This window comes from Haemaphysalis longicornis, unplaced genomic scaffold (genome assembly GCF_048455015.1).
Source record: "Haemaphysalis longicornis isolate Haplotype H1 unplaced genomic scaffold, Haemaphysalis longicornis Haplotype H1 scaffold_3, whole genome shotgun sequence".
In the NCBI taxonomy this organism is placed as follows: Eukaryota; Metazoa; Arthropoda; class Arachnida; order Ixodida; family Ixodidae; genus Haemaphysalis; species Haemaphysalis longicornis.
Genome location: NW_027526335.1, coordinates 178555060 through 178576981, shown reverse-complemented (window position 1 = coordinate 178576981; position 21922 = coordinate 178555060). Strand labels below are relative to the sequence as shown.

At 45.3% G+C, this 21922-nt stretch overlaps 1 protein-coding gene across 1 annotated transcript; it reads right to left on the bottom strand.

The window, feature by feature from the left end:
- Positions 1-958: 958 nt before the first annotated feature.
- On the bottom strand, positions 959-21812 carry LOC144175828 (uncharacterized). The gene is made up of 5 exons (XM_077704836.1): positions 21500-21812; positions 20369-20615; positions 6809-6978; positions 4079-4167; positions 959-1463 (listed from the first exon to the last, which is right to left on the bottom strand). Exons 1-5 carry the CDS (start codon positions 21680-21682, stop codon positions 1193-1195), a joined length of 960 nt encoding a protein of 319 aa, XP_077560962.1. The 5' UTR covers positions 21683-21812; the 3' UTR covers positions 959-1192.
- Positions 21813-21922: the final 110 nt, after the last annotated feature.

Below are 21922 nucleotides of genomic sequence, written 5' to 3'. Positions count from 1 at the left end.
GGGTGGTACTTTCAAGGATGAAACGGTAATGTCGTACGAGTACAAGGAGTGAATGAATTGGGCAATGATGTTTCGAACCGGCTGAAAGTCGTTTATGAGATGTGTTCGCAAAGTTACCCAGTGTACACCAGTGGCGAAACTCCCCATAGGCCCCTCATGTATCAAAAAGCGATTTACTTGCGGCCCTGTTGCACTGGGGCAGATCAGGGCAAGCAAGACAGCCTTCCATCTGCTGACAGAAAGCTGAAATAGTACTCAAGTGCTTGCCGCTGGCTGCTGTCGTAAGTCAGGAAAGAAAAGCTGTGGGAACATAAGCAAACCTTACCTATCTAGTCTTTCCTGATGTGGAAAGCAAGCCCTATTTCATTAGGTTGTGTTACAGTAGCCGACCGTTTTTTCAGACTCCAAAAATTCGGACTCGCTGGCTATTCCGGACTTTCCCGAGGAACCAACAGTGGTCCCATAGGAGTAATGACTCACGGATTTTTTGGACTGCTCTTTCATTCGGGCTATTTTTCGTTCCCCTCCAGGTCCAAAAAATCGGTCGGCTACTGTATTCAGTAAATCGAACACGTAAACTGAGGTGGCTAGTTGGTGCATGATGCTACTTAGAAAAACAGCGCCAAGAACGGTACGACGGGAAGAAAAGACAAACACGTTCAGCACAGTGTTTGTTGTTTATTCCTGTCGTATCATTTTTAAGCACTGTTTTTCTAAGTAGGTTCAGTAAATGTTTAGGGAAGTTCAGTTGTTGTCCCCCAGGTGCCGTGCATATACATTTGCCACTCAGCCTCAAGAAAGAATAAGTGCTTGCATGGCTTGAATTCTAGAGTGGAGTTCTGCAACTGGTGTACTACATTGGAGAACTATGAAATGCTTGGGACGGGTTCCATACAGCGGCAGCGTATTCAAATTTGGTTCTGGTGAGGGACTGATATACGAGCAACCGTGATGTTCATTTTGGTTCTTGCATTTCTGCTGCTTCACAAAAGGCAGGCAGCCACGCTGCTTTTATCTGGAAATACAGTGAAGGGGTCCAAAAGTTTGAGAACACGGGATATCTCAGTTCTGCCATTGTAATGGGGCAACAATCCTGGGCTCCAAATGCTCCTGCCACAGCTGACTTCTGTTCACTCCATCGCACGCACTGGAAACCATTCCAAGGGCTGTGAAGTCCGACTGCCTGTGCACATCAGCCCGCATCGAAAGAGTCACTCGCTGAAGGAGTCCTCCTGTTCCGAGCCGTGAAGCTTGTCTCGCGCGAGATGCTGATCCAGAGTGGAAGAGGAGGAGATCCGTCGTCCGCTCCGGCATTGACCGCGTGAAGCCTCTCGTCGAGGAAGTCCGTCTGCAGGGCCAGCTGTTGCAGCCGGCGCCTCGCACGGTCCAGCGGAAGGCTCGACAGGCTGCTCACGTTGGAGCCACCCTGTCGTCCACCGCTACTTCGCTGCTGCCTCGAACTGCTGTAAGGGCACAACAAGATGGGGTTGGCTCGCATAAAAGGTCTAAAACACAATATTACCGCATTTATTCGAATATAACACAAGGTTTTCCCCCCGAAATTCATAGTCTGTACGTCAAAACCTGGGTTATACTGGAAGCACAGTATATATATGTGGTGATTTTTTGACTCCCCAAACTGCACCCTCGTCTTATAATCGTGACCGCCTTATAATCAAATAAATATGGTAGTACCTGAGCTAAGCCGTTGATTCGGGCTCCCTATTTGAGCGTTACAGTCAGTCCAGTGGGCCTTTTCACACACACGCATTCTACGAGGACGCGTCAACACAAGGTGAGTGCAAAAACGAGCCAATCTTTAGTGAAGTATGCAGGTCTCCCCATTAAACAATGAGAATATCAGGATAAACAACAACATAAGACTTATGACCCGCCACGGTGGTTCAGTGGCTAAGGCGTTGCGCTGCTGAGCACGAGATCGCGGGTTCGATCCCTGGCTGCGGCGGCCGCTTTTCTGATGGAGGCGAAAAGCAAAAACGCCCGTGTGTACGAGATTTCGGCGCACGTTAAAGATCCCCAGGTGGTCAAAATTAATCCGGAGCCCTCCACTACGGCGTGCCTCATCGCCTGCGTTGCGTTGGCGCGTTAAACCCTACAATCAATCAATCAAATCAACATAAGACTTATGCATTCTCACTTCTGAACATTAAGTCATTAAGTCGTAAAAAACTTGTCTTCCCTCAAAATGGGGCCTGGAGGGAAGTGGAATGTTGAGTCGTTCCATGCTGCTTTCTTAAAAGTGGAGACACGTTTGTAGAGAGCTGGAGTGGCTGCACAAGACATGCAGGCAGGCTCAAAAAGAAAAAAAACAGAAACACAATTCTCCCGCATGAAAAATAAACAAATAAAAAAAAAAGCAGCTCAACAGTTACAGTTGATCCTTGTTACACATGCCCCTTTATTTGCCCACTGTGGTCATAGCTTAATTCTGCTCAAAAGCAACAGCAACTTGTATGCAACGAGACAAAACTAAGACCTTCGTGCCTCCCAAGCCTATGTTGCCAACGGCTCACCCAACTGCTGGTTCAGTGGTAATGGCATGCAGCGGACAAAAGCCTATGAGGGGTACAGCTATGAAATTGTACTTCTGGGCTATTCCGGCACAAAATATGGGGTTTGTGAATTTGTAAGTAATGCACCGCACCTCTGAGTATTCAAGAAACTAACATTTACCATTAAAACTGCATCCTTACAAACTGTTGTCCTCTCATTCCTCCGATTCCTTCTCACTTTCAACATGTGTGCAAAACGCACTAATTGCCCCGTGAATATGGGTTTGATTTATTGCTGCAAAAGTTGCATATTCACAAACAGCTCAATTAAGGGCTATTACTACGCAGGACTCTCACTTTTTTTTTCGTCAAAGCAAAAAAGCTAGAGGTTGCACTGTGACCCCGAAAAACCTTTTGTTCTTTACCACAGTAGGAAAAAAAAAATCGAGCTGCAACTTGAAACAGCTTCAGTGAGTAAAGACAATCACAGCCATTCTGCTGTATTTTTTTTTTGACATCACAGGGGAAATAATGGTAATCCCAAGCCACTCTAATGACCTCAGCGAAAGGAGTGAAGTTAGCCAAGAAGTCCATGCGGCTATTTATACGCAGCCATTTATACTTCATTTATATGCAGAGTGTTACATGTCTGCCCTCCGAGTTAACGAAAAAACGCCTTGTTTAGATTGGCCTGCTGGTCTGCGCGTGAGCTTCATGCATTTTTTTTCCCGCAAGTTTTGCGACAGCATTTCAGTTGTTCCTTTGAAATGGGGCACCTTAAAACTCACTCACTAGAAATTTATTTCACACTGTGATAAAGACTGGAAGAAAAGGAGTCGTACAGATGCAACTTTCGGGCCAAGCTACTCGGCCAGTTCGGTTCACTCGCTTATATTCAACTTGGGCTAAAATTGCTCACTTGCCCATGCCTAGTCTACTTTTTTGTTAGATGAAGTGGTAATCAATCGAGGCAGATGTTCCAGCCAAATCTACTGTAACAAGAAGTAAAAGAAAGCACAAACTGCTATCTATGCATGAAGTTAATAAAACAACCAATTTGGGCAAAATATTTTAAACAGACCCACCACCACAAGTCTACACATTTGAGACAATTCACCAACTCAGTTTTGGCTAAAAACAGCCACGGAAAGGCTTGAGCTTGACAAAGCTACACATGTGAAGATGAGTTGTTTTTCCCATTCCAGTTTTCAGTGTCCTGGACAGTATACAGAAGACAAGAGTTTTTCAAACGATAGCCTCCTAAGAAGTCCTCAGACGCCTGCCTAGTTTCAGACTCAGTCAAATGCTTCGCGCTCGATACGAACAACTGTTTTGCAATGTGTGGAGAAATTAATCTCATTTACGTTAATCTTACACACCGTAAATGTGCAGTTAGGCAAGAGAGGTTTTGTGCAGACATCATTACACCTGGTGACAACCAGCGTGACGAGGAAAGACAAAATAAACGCTAAAAAACAGAAAAACCTCTGAGTTGAAGTTGTGCCTACCAATTGGTCACGTGACAACGAAAACTGCGAACTGAACGGAAATAGCGCGAGCCTTACCTGGACGTTGACACGCTGCTCCCTTCCAGGCGTGACGTGACAGGGTCACTGCTGCTCAGCTGCGTCAGCATGGACACGTGATGCACGGCCTACGAGGAAACAGGTGACAAACAAGTTAGTTGATTTGCATACCGTATTTTCGCGCGTATAACCCGCACCAAAAACGCGAAAATTTCAGTGGCAAAGTAGGGGTGCAGATAATATGCGGTATTTTTTTTTAGTGCCGCTTCATGGCAATGCACGTTGTGCCATGAAGCTCCTCCGCAGTAACACTGACAAAGCTTTCCATGGCAGCGATTGCGCAGAACATACAACGACAAGGAAGAAAAAACAAGGACGAGCGCCCTCTAACTTAAACTGAATTTTATTAGTGAATTGTGACTTTCTCCTTGCAGTCAGTGCACTCTACTTGCTAAATACACGCTTTTCTGTCTACATAGTATGTGATGTGTCGCTTGAACAGTAGCCTTGGTGCAGCTTTTCCTGTATCAAATGTGCGGGCAATACGCGATGATGTTTTTTATCTTTCCCGGCGAGTTGAAAGTGGGGGTGTGGATTATATGCAGGGGTGGGTTACGCGCGCGAAAATACGGTATTTGCACGTGAAGATTGAATATGTCACGTATCACGTCACACTAGAGGCCTTCTTCACATTAATTTAGACAGCACTGGGTCCATTTGTTCTCTCGTTCTCGTGTTTAGTCATTTTCACGCTGTTTTTTTCTTTTAAATATTTATCAACGCGCCCAATTTTCCGTTTGAGTAAATTTAGACCACCGAAGTTCTCATCGTGCAAAACGGGTAGTTGGAAAGCTGCTATGACAACGTGGCAAAAATCACGTGAACATGAGCGAATAAAGAGGTTACTAAATACCGATACGAACATTTTCTCTTTTTCTTCTAAGTGAAATGATACCGGAATACGAATTACAAAAGTGGTGCACAAGCATGTAGTTTCTCGTAAGATGTCAATGGCTCTGTGTGGCCTGAGGATCACAACTTCGTTTATTCTTGCAGAACTAGTGTTTATCAACTTACTCGATTCCAGCCCTGAATGACCGTTTTATTAAATGCACAAAGATGCGAAATATTGAAGAACTTTCCAATTTTGGGCTATGCAGTGACGTAGCAGAGGGCAATGCTAAAAACAAAGTTATCAACACTGGCATTCAAGTGGCGTAAAATCCAATGCAACTACAAGCAGTGCTACAATCGCAAAGTTGCGAATTGTTAGCGCCAGCACCCACCAATTGCAAACAAGTCCCTGCGACGTCGTAGAGACCCACCAAAAAAATGAGGCTGGCAAGTTTCACTTTCTTTAGAATATCAGAATATTTGTTTGAAGTTTGCATTACTCTTTGTATCATTATTACTGGGTCAATGCCGTCTCTTTGACGATCTAAACTTGCATTTTGTTTTCACGACCACTTAATTAAGACTGAAGCGATCAGAGCTCAATTAGTACGGCTTCTCAGCAATTTTTAGTCACAGTGTGAAAAGGATTTTTCACCAGACAACACCCTGCGCTTGTACGCTCACACAGAAGATGTTACGCCACGTAGTAGCATCCTTGTTCGGAAACTTGAAATAAATTATTCATTTGACAGGCCCTTAACCTAGCCTCTTTTATTTCATCTGCTTATTGCAAATTCTTACAGAAGCCATGGAGACAAAACGCAACCTCGTTCGACTTGAAAGAACTACCCTTTGATAACTCGCTCGCCCTAATTCCAGGCATAGTATTTTAACAACAACAAAAACAAAACAAAATCGTGCTATAGTGACATAAAATTGGCAGGAGTGACAAACAGAAGCCACCACAAAAAATCCAGTCGTCAGTGCATTAACCCTTCGATGCCCAGTGTTGATCAGGAGCAACAACTCGAACAATATTATTTTTTGCGACATTTAACACGATCTATTGACATACAAAGGATTCCCGACCTTCAAAAAATTAAATAAGAGAGGGTAGCATGCACTTCCATGTGCTAAAAAAAATATTATTTAAAGCGTGTCAGCTTGCACCGAGCCCGGGTGGCTCAATGGGCCAGTGACAGGTAACCGAAACTGTGCAATTTCGCTGTTATTACAAACTGTACGTTATTGTCTTCACTTGAACCATAAATCGTGATGATCAAGACAGCTGCCTTGTTCAAGTGATATATGGTCAGCCAGCGCCCAGTGCGTCCGTCCTAATGAACCAAACTTCCTTCAGAATTCATATTGTGATATCGGACGTCCTTTTAGATCATAAAAACTTCTCACAGGCTTAAGCAAAATAATAAAGTTTTGGGCATCAAAGGGTTAATTTAACCGCAAGTTAGCCTTCAAGTGACACGATAAAATGCAAGTAGAGGCCCCACTAGCGTCACCCAATCACGTTCCTCGGTGATGGCTTGGGTCAGCCCCTGCCAATTGCACAAACAAAATTCTAACACGTCATAGAAGACTGCGCTGTGTGGCGTCTTCTTTTTGCTTGTCCCGTCCCATTTCGCATATTGTATCCCATCAAGTCACAGCAAAATATCTGAGAGGTGGCCAGGGGAGTCAGCACTGCTGCACATGTTTTCCTCTCCATCTCTATTATTTGTTCGTCGTTTGCAATAAAATTGGCATCTCTGTTGTCGGGACAAAGCAGTCTTACTAATTTATTGTCTTCGTTTTGTCTTCATGGCCCCTTGCACAAAGTTCTCGTGGGAGAGGATTTTGTGGGAGGAAATCGCCTCGAACCTGGTGAGTTGGTTGTTGCCTGCGGGCCGCTCGAAGAGGTGTGGAAGTCTTCTCGGCGAGGGGCGCACTCCTCGCCAGCTGCTCTTGGAGCTCGTGCAGCCTCTGCTGGGCTTCGGCCACCGAGCACCTCAGCTGCTCCAACTCAGCCTGCACTTGGCCTTCAGAGCGAGCTGCGAACAGGAACGCAAACCAATTAACGCCCTCCGTGAGGACTGTGCACAAGCAAGCAGTTTTTATTGCGCAGCAGAATGGCGAGCTGGGCTAGTTGGTATACATTGAGTCAGTCGGAATATAGGTCAAGATTCTTCACTAGTAAAAAGTTTGCCGAAAAGTAATTCCTCGACCTATATACCGGTCATCGGCGTAAATTTTTTCCTATTTCTCAGTCCAAACGTAAGGGGGTCGACCTATATTCCCAGTTACACGGTACGCATGACAAAACCTTCAAAAAGCGAGAAAGTAAAAAAATGTAAGACAGACAGAACGACAGTATGAGTGCTACTCTCAACAGGAATTTAATCAAGAAAAATGAACCATATAAGCTCCCAGTGACAAGACCACGCATGCATCGTGAAAAAGAGATAGGGCCAACCCAAGTAAAGACAATCGCAACTAATTACAAAGTGTGTGACTCACTAGCTGCCCTATGTGACCTCTTCCATGTGCAAGGAAATAGAAGCCTGACTAACACAACTGTCACCTCTCCGGCTTATCTGAAACACTTTGGCTATCCCCCTGGTCATTTGGTGTGCATGCTTTAATTAAACCTGTTCTGTTGTAATTGTACCTGTTCTATCTCACACCTTTTCAGTGTTGCGCTTGTTGAAGGTTCTGTCGTGTTGCTTTTATCGTAGAACGTGGTGCATGTCTCTACTTCCAAGCAATCACTTGTCCAACAAGCATCCCCATCATCATAATCATAGTTAAAAGGGAATATACCTTATATCGAAGGGCTAGGAGGGGAGGGGTGGTTCTGCTCTAGGCCTCCCCCACACATCAGTGTTGCTTTGCAGCTTCTAAAGAAGCTTTGTGCAAACTCGGGGGTGGGCAGGACGCATGAATTATTCTCTCCCTCAGTAGTTCGGCAGAGGTTAGAGGGGGGTGAAAAAAGAGGGCAGGAAAATCCCAAGGGTGCATGCTCCTAGCATAGAAGTACAAAAGATGTTTCAAAGCTGTGTACGCAGACTGGAATGCATGTGCCTGTGCGTGTATGCATGCGTGCACATTCGCTTGCTCTCATCATTTCCCATTGTACGCTACGTCGTCACAATTCCTTTCAAAATAGGCAGGAAGCGGGAGTTTTTCTCTTTTTTTTCACCTTAGCTTTCTAACAACAAAAAAAGGGATGCTTCGGGGTCTCAGACTAGGAAGAAAACTTAGGTGCAGGTCAGCCTAGATCAAATCAAGAGGAAGTGGCCTGGTATTCAAGTGTAAGAACTAACGACCGGTGAACCGTAAAGCTTCCAAGAGACAGGAGGAAGAAAACTTAGGTGCAGGTCAGCCTAGATCAAATCAAGAGGAAGTGGCCTGGTATTCAAGTGTAAGAACTAACCACCGGTGAACCGTAAAGCTTCCAAGAGACAGGAGGAAGAAAACTTAGGTGCAGGTCAGCCTAGATCAAATCAAGAGGAAGTGGCCTGGTATTCAAGTGTAAGAACTAACGACCGGTGAACCGTAAAGCTTCCAAGAGACAGGAGGAAGAAAACTTAGGTGCAGGTCAGCCTAGATCAAATCAAGAGGAAGTGGCCTGGTATTCAAGTGTAAGAACTAACGACCGGTGAACCGTAAAGCTTCCAAGAGACAGGAGGAAGAAAACTTAGGTGCAGGTCAGCCTAGATCAAATCAAGAGGAAGTGGCCTGGTATTCAAGTGTAAGAACTAACGACCGGTGAACCGTAAAGCTTCCAAGAGACAGGAGGAAGAAAACTTAGGTGCAGGTCAGCCTAGATCAAATCAAGAGGAAGGGGCCTGGTATTCAAGTGTAAGAACTAACGACCGGTGAACCGTAAAGCTTCCAAGAGACAGGAGGAAGAAAACTTAGGTGCAGGTCAGCCTAGATCAAATCAAGAGGAAGGGGCCTGGTATTCAAGTGTAAGAACTAACGACCGGTGAACCGTAAAGCTTCCAAGAGACAGGAGGAAGAAAACTTAGGTGCAGGTCAGCCTAGATCAAATCAAGAGGAAGTGGCCTGGTATTCAAGTGTAAGAACTAACGACCGGTGAACCGTAAAGCTTCCAAGAGACAGGAGGAAGAAAACTTAGGTGCAGGTCAGCCTAGATCAAATCAAGAGGAAGTGGCCTGGTATTCAAGTGTAAGAACTAACGACCGGTGAACCGTAAAGCTTCCAAGAGACAGGAGGAAGAAAACTTAGGTGCAGGTCAGCCTAGATCAAATCAAGAGGAAGTGGCCTGGTATTCAAGTGTAAGAACTAACGACCGGTGAACCGTAAAGCTTCCAAGAGACAGGAGGAAGAAAACTTAGGTGCAGGTCAGCCTAGATCAAATCAAGAGGAAGTGGCCTGGTATTCAAGTGTAAGAACTAACGACCGGTGAACCGTAAAGCTTCCAAGAGACAGGAGGAAGAAAACTTAGGTGCAGGTCAGCCTAGATCAAATCAAGAGGAAGTGGCCTGGTATTCAAGTGTAAGAACTAACGACCGGTGAACCGTAAAGCTTCCAAGAGACAGGAGGAAGAAAACTTAGGTGCAGGTCAGCCTAGATCAAATCAAGAGGAAGTGGCCTGGTATTCAAGTGTAAGAACTAACGACCGGTGAACCGTAAAGCTTCCAAGAGACAGGAGGAAGAAAACTTAGGTGCAGGTCAGCCTAGATCAAATCAAGAGGAAGTGGCCTGGTATTCAAGTGTAAGAACTAACGACCGGTGAACCGTAAAGCTTCCAAGAGACAGGAGGAAGAAAACTTAGGTGCAGGTCAGCCTAGATCAAATCAAGAGGAAGTGGCCTGGTATTCAAGTGTAAGAACTAACGACCGGTGAACCGTAAAGCTTCCAAGAGACAGGAGGAAGAAAACTTAGGTGCAGGTCAGCCTAGATCAAATCAAGAGGAAGTGGCCTGGTATTCAAGTGTAAGAACTAACGACCGGTGAACCGTAAAGCTTCCAAGAGACAGGAGGAAGAAAACTTAGGTGCAGGTCAGCCTAGATCAAATCAAGAGGAAGTGGCCTGGTATTCAAGTGTAAGAACTAACGACCGGTGAACCGTAAAGCTTCCAAGAGACAGGAGGAAGAAAACTTAGGTGCAGGTCAGCCTAGATCAAATCAAGAGGAAGTGGCCTGGTATTCAAGTGTAAGAACTAACGACCGGTGAACCGTAAAGCTTCCAAGAGACAGGAGGAAGAAAACTTAGGTGCAGGTCAGCCTAGATCAAATCAAGAGGAAGTGGCCTGGTATTCAAGTGTAAGAACTAACGACCGGTGAACCGTAAAGCTTCCAAGAGACAGGAGGAAGAAAACTTAGGTGCAGGTCAGCCTAGATCAAATCAAGAGGAAGTGGCCTGGTATTCAAGTGTAAGAACTAACGACCGGTGAACCGTAAAGCTTCCAAGAGACAGGAGGAAGAAAACTTAGGTGCAGGTCAGCCTAGATCAAATCAAGAGGAAGTGGCCTGGTATTCAAGTGTAAGAACTAACGACCGGTGAACCGTAAAGCTTCCAAGAGACAGGAGGAAGAAAACTTAGGTGCAGGTCAGCCTAGATCAAATCAAGAGGAAGTGGCCTGGTATTCAAGTGTAAGAACTAACGACCGGTGAACCGTAAAGCTTCCAAGAGACAGGAGGAAGAAAACTTAGGTGCAGGTCAGCCTAGATCAAATCAAGAGGAAGTGGCCTGGTATTCAAGTGTAAGAACTAACGACCGGTGAACCGTAAAGCTTCCAAGAGACAGGAGGAAGAAAACTTAGGTGCAGGTCAGCCTAGATCAAATCAAGAGGAAGTGGCCTGGTATTCAAGTGTAAGAACTAACGACCGGTGAACCGTAAAGCTTCCAAGAGACAGGAGGAAGAAAACTTAGGTGCAGGTCAGCCTAGATCAAATCAAGAGGAAGTGGCCTGGTATTCAAGTGTAAGAACTAACGACCGGTGAACCGTAAAGCTTCCAAGAGACAGGAGGAAGAAAACTTAGGTGCAGGTCAGCCTAGATCAAATCAAGAGGAAGTGGCCTGGTATTCAAGTGTAAGAACTAACGACCGGTGAACCGTAAAGCTTCCAAGAGACAGGAGGAAGAAAACTTAGGTGCAGGTCAGCCTAGATCAAATCAAGAGGAAGTGGCCTGGTATTCAAGTGTAAGAACTAACGACCGGTGAACCGTAAAGCTTCCAAGAGACAGGAGGAAGAAAACTTAGGTGCAGGTCAGCCTAGATCAAATCAAGAGGAAGTGGCCTGGTATTCAAGTGTAAGAACTAACGACCGGTGAACCGTAAAGCTTCCAAGAGACAGGAGGAAGAAAACTTAGGTGCAGGTCAGCCTAGATCAAATCAAGAGGAAGTGGCCTGGTATTCAAGTGTAAGAACTAACGACCGGTGAACCGTAAAGCTTCCAAGAGACAGGAGGAAGAAAACTTAGGTGCAGGTCAGCCTAGATCAAATCAAGAGGAAGTGGCCTGGTATTCAAGTGTAAGAACTAACGACCGGTGAACCGTAAAGCTTCCAAGAGACAGGAGGAAGAAAACTTAGGTGCAGGTCAGCCTAGATCAAATCAAGAGGAAGTGGCCTGGTATTCAAGTGTAAGAACTAACGACCGGTGAACCGTAAAGCTTCCAAGAGACAGGAGGAAGAAAACTTAGGTGCAGGTCAGCCTAGATCAAATCAAGAGGAAGTGGCCTGGTATTCAAGTGTAAGAACTAACGACCGGTGAACCGTAAAGCTTCCAAGAGACAGGAGGAAGAAAACTTAGGTGCAGGTCAGCCTAGATCAAATCAAGAGGAAGTGGCCTGGTATTCAAGTGTAAGAACTAACGACCGGTGAACCGTAAAGCTTCCAAGAGACAGGAGGAAGAAAACTTAGGTGCAGGTCAGCCTAGATCAAATCAAGAGGAAGTGGCCTGGTATTCAAGTGTAAGAACTAACGACCGGTGAACCGTAAAGCTTCCAAGAGACAGGAGGAAGAAAACTTAGGTGCAGGTCAGCCTAGATCAAATCAAGAGGAAGTGGCCTGGTATTCAAGTGTAAGAACTAACGACCGGTGAACCGTAAAGCTTCCAAGAGACAGGAGGAAGAAAACTTAGGTGCAGGTCAGCCTAGATCAAATCAAGAGGAAGGGGCCTGGTATTCAAGTGTAAGAACTAACGACCGGTGAACCGTAAAGCTTCCAAGAGACAGGAGGAAGAAAACTTAGGTGCAGGTCAGCCTAGATCAAATCAAGAGGAAGGGGCCTGGTATTCAAGTGTAAGAACTAACGACCGGTGAACCGTAAAGCTTCCAAGAGACAGGAGGAAGAAAACTTAGGTGCAGGTCAGCCTAGATCAAATCAAGAGGAAGGGGCCTGGTATTCAAGTGTAAGAACTAACGACCGGTGAACCGTAAAGCTTCCAAGAGACAGGAGGAAGAAAACTTAGGTGCAGGTCAGCCTAGATCAAATCAAGAGGAAGTGGCCTGGTATTCAAGTGTAAGAACTAACGACCGGTGAACCGTAAAGCTTCCAAGAGACAGGAGGAAGAAAACTTAGGTGCAGGTCAGCCTAGATCAAATCAAGAGGAAGTGGCCTGGTATTCAAGTGTAAGAACTAACGACCGGTGAACCGTAAAGCTTCCAAGAGACAGGAGGAAGAAAACTTAGGTGCAGGTCAGCCTAGATCAAATCAAGAGGAAGTGGCCTGGTATTCAAGTGTAAGAACTAACGACCGGTGAACCGTAAAGCTTCCAAGAGACAGGAGGAAGAAAACTTAGGTGCAGGTCAGCCTAGATCAAATCAAGAGGAAGTGGCCTGGTATTCAAGTGTAAGAACTAACGACCGGTGAACCGTAAAGCTTCCAAGAGACAGGAGGAAGAAAACTTAGGTGCAGGTCAGCCTAGATCAAATCAAGAGGAAGTGGCCTGGTATTCAAGTGTAAGAACTAACGACCGGTGAACCGTAAAGCTTCCAAGAGACAGGAGGAAGAAAACTTAGGTGCAGGTCAGCCTAGATCAAATCAAGAGGAAGTGGCCTGGTATTCAAGTGTAAGAACTAACGACCGGTGAACCGTAAAGCTTCCAAGAGACAGGAGGAAGAAAACTTAGGTGCAGGTCAGCCTAGATCAAATCAAGAGGAAGTGGCCTGGTATTCAAGTGTAAGAACTAACGACCGGTGAACCGTAAAGCTTCCAAGAGACAGGAGGAAGAAAACTTAGGTGCAGGTCAGCCTAGATCAAATCAAGAGGAAGTGGCCTGGTATTCAAGTGTAAGAACTAACGACCGGTGAACCGTAAAGCTTCCAAGAGACAGGAGGAAGAAAACTTAGGTGCAGGTCAGCCTAGATCAAATCAAGAGGAAGTGGCCTGGTATTCAAGTGTAAGAACTAACGACCGGTGAACCGTAAAGCTTCCAAGAGACAGGAGGAAGAAAACTTAGGTGCAGGTCAGCCTAGATCAAATCAAGAGGAAGTGGCCTGGTATTCAAGTGTAAGAACTAACGACCGGTGAACCGTAAAGCTTCCAAGAGACAGGAGGAAGAAAACTTAGGTGCAGGTCAGCCTAGATCAAATCAAGAGGAAGTGGCCTGGTATTCAAGTGTAAGAACTAACGACCGGTGAACCGTAAAGCTTCCAAGAGACAGGAGGAAGAAAACTTAGGTGCAGGTCAGCCTAGATCAAATCAAGAGGAAGTGGCCTGGTATTCAAGTGTAAGAACTAACGACCGGTGAACCGTAAAGCTTCCAAGAGACAGGAGGAAGAAAACTTAGGTGCAGGTCAGCCTAGATCAAATCAAGAGGAAGTGGCCTGGTATTCAAGTGTAAGAACTAACGACCGGTGAACCGTAAAGCTTCCAAGAGACAGGAGGAAGAAAACTTAGGTGCAGGTCAGCCTAGATCAAATCAAGAGGAAGTGGCCTGGTATTCAAGTGTAAGAACTAACGACCGGTGAACCGTAAAGCTTCCAAGAGACAGGAGGAAGAAAACTTAGGTGCAGGTCAGCCTAGATCAAATCAAGAGGAAGTGGCCTGGTATTCAAGTGTAAGAACTAACGACCGGTGAACCGTAAAGCTTCCAAGAGACAGGAGGAAGAAAACTTAGGTGCAGGTCAGCCTAGATCAAATCAAGAGGAAGTGGCCTGGTATTCAAGTGTAAGAACTAACGACCGGTGAACCGTAAAGCTTCCAAGAGACAGGAGGAAGAAAACTTAGGTGCAGGTCAGCCTAGATCAAATCAAGAGGAAGTGGCCTGGTATTCAAGTGTAAGAACTAACGACCGGTGAACCGTAAAGCTTCCAAGAGACAGGAGGAAGAAAACTTAGGTGCAGGTCAGCCTAGATCAAATCAAGAGGAAGTGGCCTGGTATTCAAGTGTAAGAACTAACGACCGGTGAACCGTAAAGCTTCCAAGAGACAGGAGGAAGAAAACTTAGGTGCAGGTCAGCCTAGATCAAATCAAGAGGAAGTGGCCTGGTATTCAAGTGTAAGAACTAACGACCGGTGAACCGTAAAGCTTCCAAGAGACAGGAGGAAGAAAACTTAGGTGCAGGTCAGCCTAGATCAAATCAAGAGGAAGTGGCCTGGTATTCAAGTGTAAGAACTAACGACCGGTGAACCGTAAAGCTTCCAAGAGACAGGAGGAAGAAAACTTAGGTGCAGGTCAGCCTAGATCAAATCAAGAGGAAGTGGCCTGGTATTCAAGTGTAAGAACTAACGACCGGTGAACCGTAAAGCTTCCAAGAGACAGGAGGAAGAAAACTTAGGTGCAGGTCAGCCTAGATCAAATCAAGAGGAAGTGGCCTGGTATTCAAGTGTAAGAACTAACGACCGGTGAACCGTAAAGCTTCCAAGAGACAGGAGGAAGAAAACTTAGGTGCAGGTCAGCCTAGATCAAATCAAGAGGAAGTGGCCTGGTATTCAAGTGTAAGAACTAACGACCGGTGAACCGTAAAGCTTCCAAGAGACAGGAGGAAGAAAACTTAGGTGCAGGTCAGCCTAGATCAAATCAAGAGGAAGTGGCCTGGTATTCAAGTGTAAGAACTAACGACCGGTGAACCGTAAAGCTTCCAAGAGACAGGAGGAAGAAAACTTAGGTGCAGGTCAGCCTAGATCAAATCAAGAGGAAGTGGCCTGGTATTCAAGTGTAAGAACTAACGACCGGTGAACCGTAAAGCTTCCAAGAGACAGGAGGAAGAAAACTTAGGTGCAGGTCAGCCTAGATCAAATCAAGAGGAAGTGGCCTGGTATTCAAGTGTAAGAACTAACGACCGGTGAACCGTAAAGCTTCCAAGAGACAGGAGGAAGAAAACTTAGGTGCAGGTCAGCCTAGATCAAATCAAGAGGAAGTGGCCTGGTATTCAAGTGTAAGAACTAACGACCGGTGAACCGTAAAGCTTCCAAGAGACAGGAGGAAGAAAACTTAGGTGCAGGTCAGCCTAGATCAAATCAAGAGGAAGTGGCCTGGTATTCAAGTGTAAGAACTAACGACCGGTGAACCGTAAAGCTTCCAAGAGACAGGAGGAAGAAAACTTAGGTGCAGGTCAGCCTAGATCAAATCAAGAGGAAGTGGCCTGGTATTCAAGTGTAAGAACTAACGACCGGTGAACCGTAAAGCTTCCAAGAGACAGGAGGAAGAAAACTTAGGTGCAGGTCAGCCTAGATCAAATCAAGAGGAAGTGGCCTGGTATTCAAGTGTAAGAACTAACGACCGGTGAACCGTAAAGCTTCCAAGAGACAGGAGGAAGAAAACTTAGGTGCAGGTCAGCCTAGATCAAATCAAGAGGAAGTGGCCTGGTATTCAAGTGTAAGAACTAACGACCGGTGAACCGTAAAGCTTCCAAGAGACAGGAGGAAGAAAACTTAGGTGCAGGTCAGCCTAGATCAAATCAAGAGGAAGTGGCCTGGTATTCAAGTGTAAGAACTAACGACCGGTGAACCGTAAAGCTTCCAAGAGACAGGAGGAAGAAAACTTAGGTGCAGGTCAGCCTAGATCAAATCAAGAGGAAGTGGCCTGGTATTCAAGTGTAAGAACTAACGACCGGTGAACCGTAAAGCTTCCAAGAGACAGGAGGAAGAAAACTTAGGTGCAGGTCAGCCTAGATCAAATCAAGAGGAAGTGGCCTGGTATTCAAGTGTAAGAACTAACGACCGGTGAACCGTAAAGCTTCCAAGAGACAGGAGGAAGAAAACTTAGGTGCAGGTCAGCCTAGATCAAATCAAGAGGAAGTGGCCTGGTATTCAAGTGTAAGAACTAACGACCGGTGAACCGTAAAGCTTCCAAGAGACAGGAGGAAGAAAACTTAGGTGCAGGTCAGCCTAGATCAAATCAAGAGGAAGTGGCCTGGTATTCAAGTGTAAGAACTAACGACCGGTGAACCGTAAAGCTTCCAAGAGACAGGAGGAAGAAAACTTAGGTGCAGGTCAGCCTAGATCAAATCAAGAGGAAGTGGCCTGGTATTCAAGTGTAAGAACTAACGACCGGTGAACCGTAAAGCTTCCAAGAGACAGGAGGAAGAAAACTTAGGTGCAGGTCAGCCTAGATCAAATCAAGAGGAAGTGGCCTGGTATTCAAGTGTAAGAACTAACGACCGGTGAACCGTAAAGCTTCCAAGAGACAGGAGGAAGAAAACTTAGGTGCAGGTCAGCCTAGATCAAATCAAGAGGAAGTGGCCTGGTATTCAAGTGTAAGAACTAACGACCGGTGAACCGTAAAGCTTCCAAGAGACAGGAGGAAGAAAACTTAGGTGCAGGTCAGCCTAGATCAAATCAAGAGGAAGTGGCCTGGTATTCAAGTGTAAGAACTAACGACCGGTGAACCGTAAAGCTTCCAAGAGACAGGAGGAAGAAAACTTAGGTGCAGGTCAGCCTAGATCAAATCAAGAGGAAGTGGCCTGGTATTCAAGTGTAAGAACTAACGACCGGTGAACCGTAAAGCTTCCAAGAGACAGGAGGAAGAAAACTTAGGTGCAGGTCAGCCTAGATCAAATCAAGAGGAAGTGGCCTGGTATTCAAGTGTAAGAACTAACGACCGGTGAACCGTAAAGCTTCCAAGAGACAGGAGGAAGAAAACTTAGGTGCAGGTCAGCCTAGATCAAATCAAGAGGAAGTGGCCTGGTATTCAAGTGTAAGAACTAACGACCGGTGAACCGTAAAGCTTCCAAGAGACAGGAGGAAGAAAACTTAGGTGCAGGTCAGCCTAGATCAAATCAAGAGGAAGTGGCCTGGTATTCAAGTGTAAGAACTAACGACCGGTGAACCGTAAAGCTTCCAAGAGACAGGAGGAAGAAAACTTAGGTGCAGGTCAGCCTAGATCAAATCAAGAGGAAGTGGCCTGGTATTCAAGTGTAAGAACTAACGACCGGTGAACCGTAAAGCTTCCAAGAGACAGGAGGAAGAAAACTTAGGTGCAGGTCAGCCTAGATCAAATCAAGAGGAAGTGGCCTGGTATTCAAGTGTAAGAACTAACGACCGGTGAACCGTAAAGCTTCCAAGAGACAGGAGGAAGAAAACTTAGGTGCAGGTCAGCCTAGATCAAATCAAGAGGAAGTGGCCTGGTATTCAAGTGTAAGAACTAACGACCGGTGAACCGTAAAGCTTCCAAGAGACAGGAGGAAGAAAACTTAGGTGCAGGTCAGCCTAGATCAAATCAAGAGGAAGTGGCCTGGTATTCAAGTGTAAGAACTAACGACCGGTGAACCGTAAAGCTTCCAAGAGACAGGAGGAAGAAAACTTAGGTGCAGGTCAGCCTAGATCAAATCAAGAGGAAGTGGCCTGGTATTCAAGTGTAAGAACTAACGACCGGTGAACCGTAAAGCTTCCAAGAGACAGGAGGAAGAAAACTTAGGTGCAGGTCAGCCTAGATCAAATCAAGAGGAAGGGGCCTGGTATTCAAGCATAAGAAGTAACGGCAGGTGAACCGTAAAGCTTCCAAGAGACAGGAGGAGACAATTAACTCAACGGGGGATACTATTCCTTGGCTCGACCATCTCGCCAGCAACCTGTTAGACCCATGCATGCATCTCCTTCAGAGTTCTTGTTCTTTTCTCAACAACCTCACTCACAACCTCAACTTCAATAAGACTGGCATCACTTTCCCATGCCTTTTTTTTCTAGCCTCGGTGACTGCTGGCATTTCTCTTCAGCCTCAGGCATACAACTTCGCAGCAAACATAAAAAACTGCCCGCCACGGTGGCTCAGTGCCTAAGGCGTTGTGCTGCTGAGCACGAGGTCGCTGGTTCCATTCCCGGCCACCGCTTACCTGAGGGAGGCGACAAACGAAAGCGCCCGGGTGTACGACATTTCGGCGCACATTACAGATCCCCAGGCGGTCAAAATTAATCCGGAGCCCTCCACTACGGTGCACCTCAGTGCGTAAGTGCATTAAACCCTACAATCAATCAATCAATCAATCAATCAATCAATCCACATGAAAGATTTCACGAAGCACGGGTGGAACTAGAACATTGCAAAAAGAAATAAATGAAGGCACGCAGCATGACAGGGAAACTCTACGAGCTCTTGTCTAGTCACGTGCTCGTGGAAAGTACAATTAAGAAGAAATGCAAGCAGTGTGCCATGTTGCCTATTACGATACCCTGTCATATCACGAAAGATAGTAATACTCATGCACCCCTTACCAAGGAAGCAAGAGACTGAGAAGCAAGTGAGTGAGCGGGTAATGTAATCGGCACGACTTGCAGGACCTGAGGATGGAACGCAACATACAATCCAATTACCGAGCCCTGGGACTAGGTTTTGCTGAAGGCATGTAGCCCTTCAATGGGCCGCAAAGACAAAATACAAGTTTGATTACTTAAAAAGACTGCTTCATCCTGATATCAACGACACTGCAGTTATTGCAAACCGAAACAAATAATTGAGATATTAAGGGAAATGGATGAAACAGTGGAAACTCCCCAGCTATTTTCTGGAGAGGTATTTGCAGTGTCACAGAATCTTGTTTGTGCAATTGGTGGCCCCCCATGAAACCCACAGCCAAGAAACAGCTTGCGTGGCTGTAGTGGAGCCTCTAGTTCTATTTGACCACATCCTTTGAATGCTGACACGCAATTACTACGCTGATAACTGTGCTCTTAGTGTTCCTTCCGTAGCGTCACTGCTGACGTCACGTAGCGCAAAATTTGAACGTTTTTCACAATGCCTTGCATTCCTTTTTGCTTAAAGCGACGCTGCAACACTTTTTAAACTTTTTTTTTCCTAAATCTTAAATGCTTTCAGGACGTAGTCAATCGACAAATCCCGCAGTTAGAATAGGTGGTCTCAAAAGTACCACAACCGAAAATTGCTGCTCTATGCCCACCAGACGATTTAAAAACTCGATCAAAAGATTTTTCGCTCTTTCCCGGTCTTGGCGGTCTTCGAGCGCTGGAATTACGTATCAGTAGCAGCAATAAACACATTTGATAGCCACCTAAAAAAAAAAAAACCACAAAAGCAAAGCAGAAATGGAAGGTGAATCAGCTGCAATGAGCAAATCATTCAGTGCTGGGAACGACTAGCTTTTGCAGCGCTTCTGTAGGTGAAGGAAATAGTGAACGTGTTTATAGGAAGTGTTGCAAAGTTTTTTTATTAAAAAATATCTTTCGTGGCTGGAATAAAGCTGAGTTACCCAAAGTTAGTTCTTTTAAATTAAGGGGGCACACTGGTCTTAGAAACTTTTTTGGCTTTCCAACCAATCTTCATGAACCTTTATGGGCTTGTTCAGTTTTTTTAGCTGATTTCAAATATCTAATTAGTTTTGATGTGAGGCATTTAGTTTCAGAGATAATTAAAAATCTTCCTTTATTGGTTTTGATAACAATGAAAAAAAAAAAACTATTAATGAGAAATCACCAGCAAGGCATAAATAGATACCAGAAGTTGTGGAGAATGAAATGTGGGAAGCAGTTTTTTTTTTTTGTTTTCCTATCACATACGAGTTTTGAGTTTATGTCAATTCTAACATATAAATGTTTGAGGTACTCCTACAGACCAATTAAAAGTAATGCTAATTAAACAACTACTGAAATGCAAAATGTGAAATCTACTTTACTGAAATGCAAAATGTGAAATCTACTTCTCTTATTGGATGGTTTAAACATTCAGCTTTACACTGCAAAATAAAATGATCTTTCTAGCTGCTCTACACGCTGAGATGTACCTCTCGAGAATTTCCTATTGCTGCAATACTGCTCGTGGCGAAAAAGGAGAAAATTATGGAAAAATTGTTATTTTTGTTCATCGAAAACATGCCCATATGGCTTTTATAAGTACCTGGTACTGTTGACGTACCAACTTCTTCAGATATCAATCGAGAACTGTGCAAGCTAGTGATACCTAGAAAAATGCTTTTTCTGGCAATTTCTTGGTCCCAAAGACCTTTGTGCCCCCTTATTAAGTGAGGTTGTATTTTGTTTTCGTGGCACTTTATAGAGACGTAAGTGGAATTCCCACCGGTGTCAACAGCCACTGAGGTCTGGGCAGAAGTGGTCTGAGGGGTGCGCATCATGCGGGCCACGATGCGCTGAAGCAGGCCGCCGCTCGGCTGCCTCGGTTCCGGCTGGGGCGGCAGCCGCAAGAGCTGCTCCACGTCTTGCGTCGAGAACGGCTCCTGGCTCACGCCGGACTCGCAGGCCAGCGTGCTGAGCGTGTAGTCGTAGCCCTGGCTCGACAGGTAGTCCTGCACCAACCACAGGATAACCTGGCCCCCCAAGGTGAGAAGGCAGCGTTACAGGCCGACACATCCCGCAATGTCTTCTCAACTGTCGACAAGGGCAAGGGGTGGAAAAAAAAATTTGGGTTGAGGTGACAAATAAATCCAAATCGTGATTTTCAATTTATAATCAAATAGCTTTTCATCCCGTCAATTATAAATGCGTCGTGATGCAACTACAAAAAAGCCTCTTTAAAAAGTTCTGTTTTTGAATAATGGGTGCCCAGATTTGTGTTCAAACTTTGCATGAAGGTCACATCGTGCGATCCATTAAAAAAAAAATAATTCACACAACAGCAATGGCCTGATATTTTATGAAATCGGTGAAAAAGTCGTTTTTAGCGTATGGGTGCAACATCAGCCTTTTTTGGGTTGTTGAAGTGCACCCCCAAGAAAAAAAGAACCAGACCGGCGCTAGTTTTCCCAGTAGGCAAAAAGTGGTTTCTAGTCGATTGTTGAAAAAAGCCAGGGCACGGCTGCCGGCCGAGTTATTTGCAAACAAAAAGAGACTATCAATTATGTCCTTCGCGTCAAAGTTAGATGCCAATTAGCGAGAGGTTTCGAAGCGAACACTGTTTAAAACGTTGGTTTATTGTTGCAGCACCCTGAATTTATGTCTCAACTTCAGCCCCATCAGGTGAGATGGGGTGAGCTTCAGCAGCTTTCCCTTTAGCCAAGAGGTTCAAACATTCGCCGTAGGAAAGCGAATGCGCGTGATTCGACGACATCAAAAGGACACTGACAATAAGAACCGCAAATGCACGCAGCAATACGCGTTTAAATGTGTACGGTCGTGCTGCTTGCCCGTCTACAAAGTGTAATGACAAGGCAACGTGACCATAACACAAAAGCAAACGGAAACGACAACAGACCTGGTGTAGAAGAGTCTGGGAAGAGCGCCTGGTGTTCTGTGTGCTGATTTTGAGCGCTTCGACAAACTTGTAGCGGAGCCGTGCGCGAAGTTCATTGATGATCCCTTGTTCTTCGAGAAAACGGCACATTTTAAACCTCATCTCTTTGAAACTTAGTCCATCTAACTCTTTTCTTTCTGCCATTTCCGTCTTCGCATCAAATACTCGAAATCACAAACGAACGATGCAGAACGCGGAGAAAAAACTGTTCGAAAACAAAGCGCCTACTGCCGTGCAGAAGTGCAACCGGGCTTGAAATGGGCGCCGCCATGCCAGCCATGCCAATCAGAAATGAAAACACCGAGCGTAAAAAAAATATCAGAAATCAATGCTTGCATTATTATTTACAGCAACAAAAACAAATATTTACAGTAAAAAAACTAA

Coding starts and splice junctions, on each gene's coding strand:
- LOC144175828 (XM_077704836.1), bottom strand. CDS start 21,682: ATGGCAGAAAGAAAAGAGTTAGATGGACTAAGTTTCAAAGAGATGAGG. Junction 20,616..21,499: donor CCCAGACTCTTCTACACCAG/GTCTGTTGTCGT, acceptor TTGGGGGGCCAG/GTTATCCTGTGGTTGGTGCA. Junction 6,979..20,368: donor CTCAGTGGCTGTTGACACCG/GTGGGAATTCCA, acceptor TCCTGTTCGCAG/CTCGCTCTGAAGGCCAAGTG.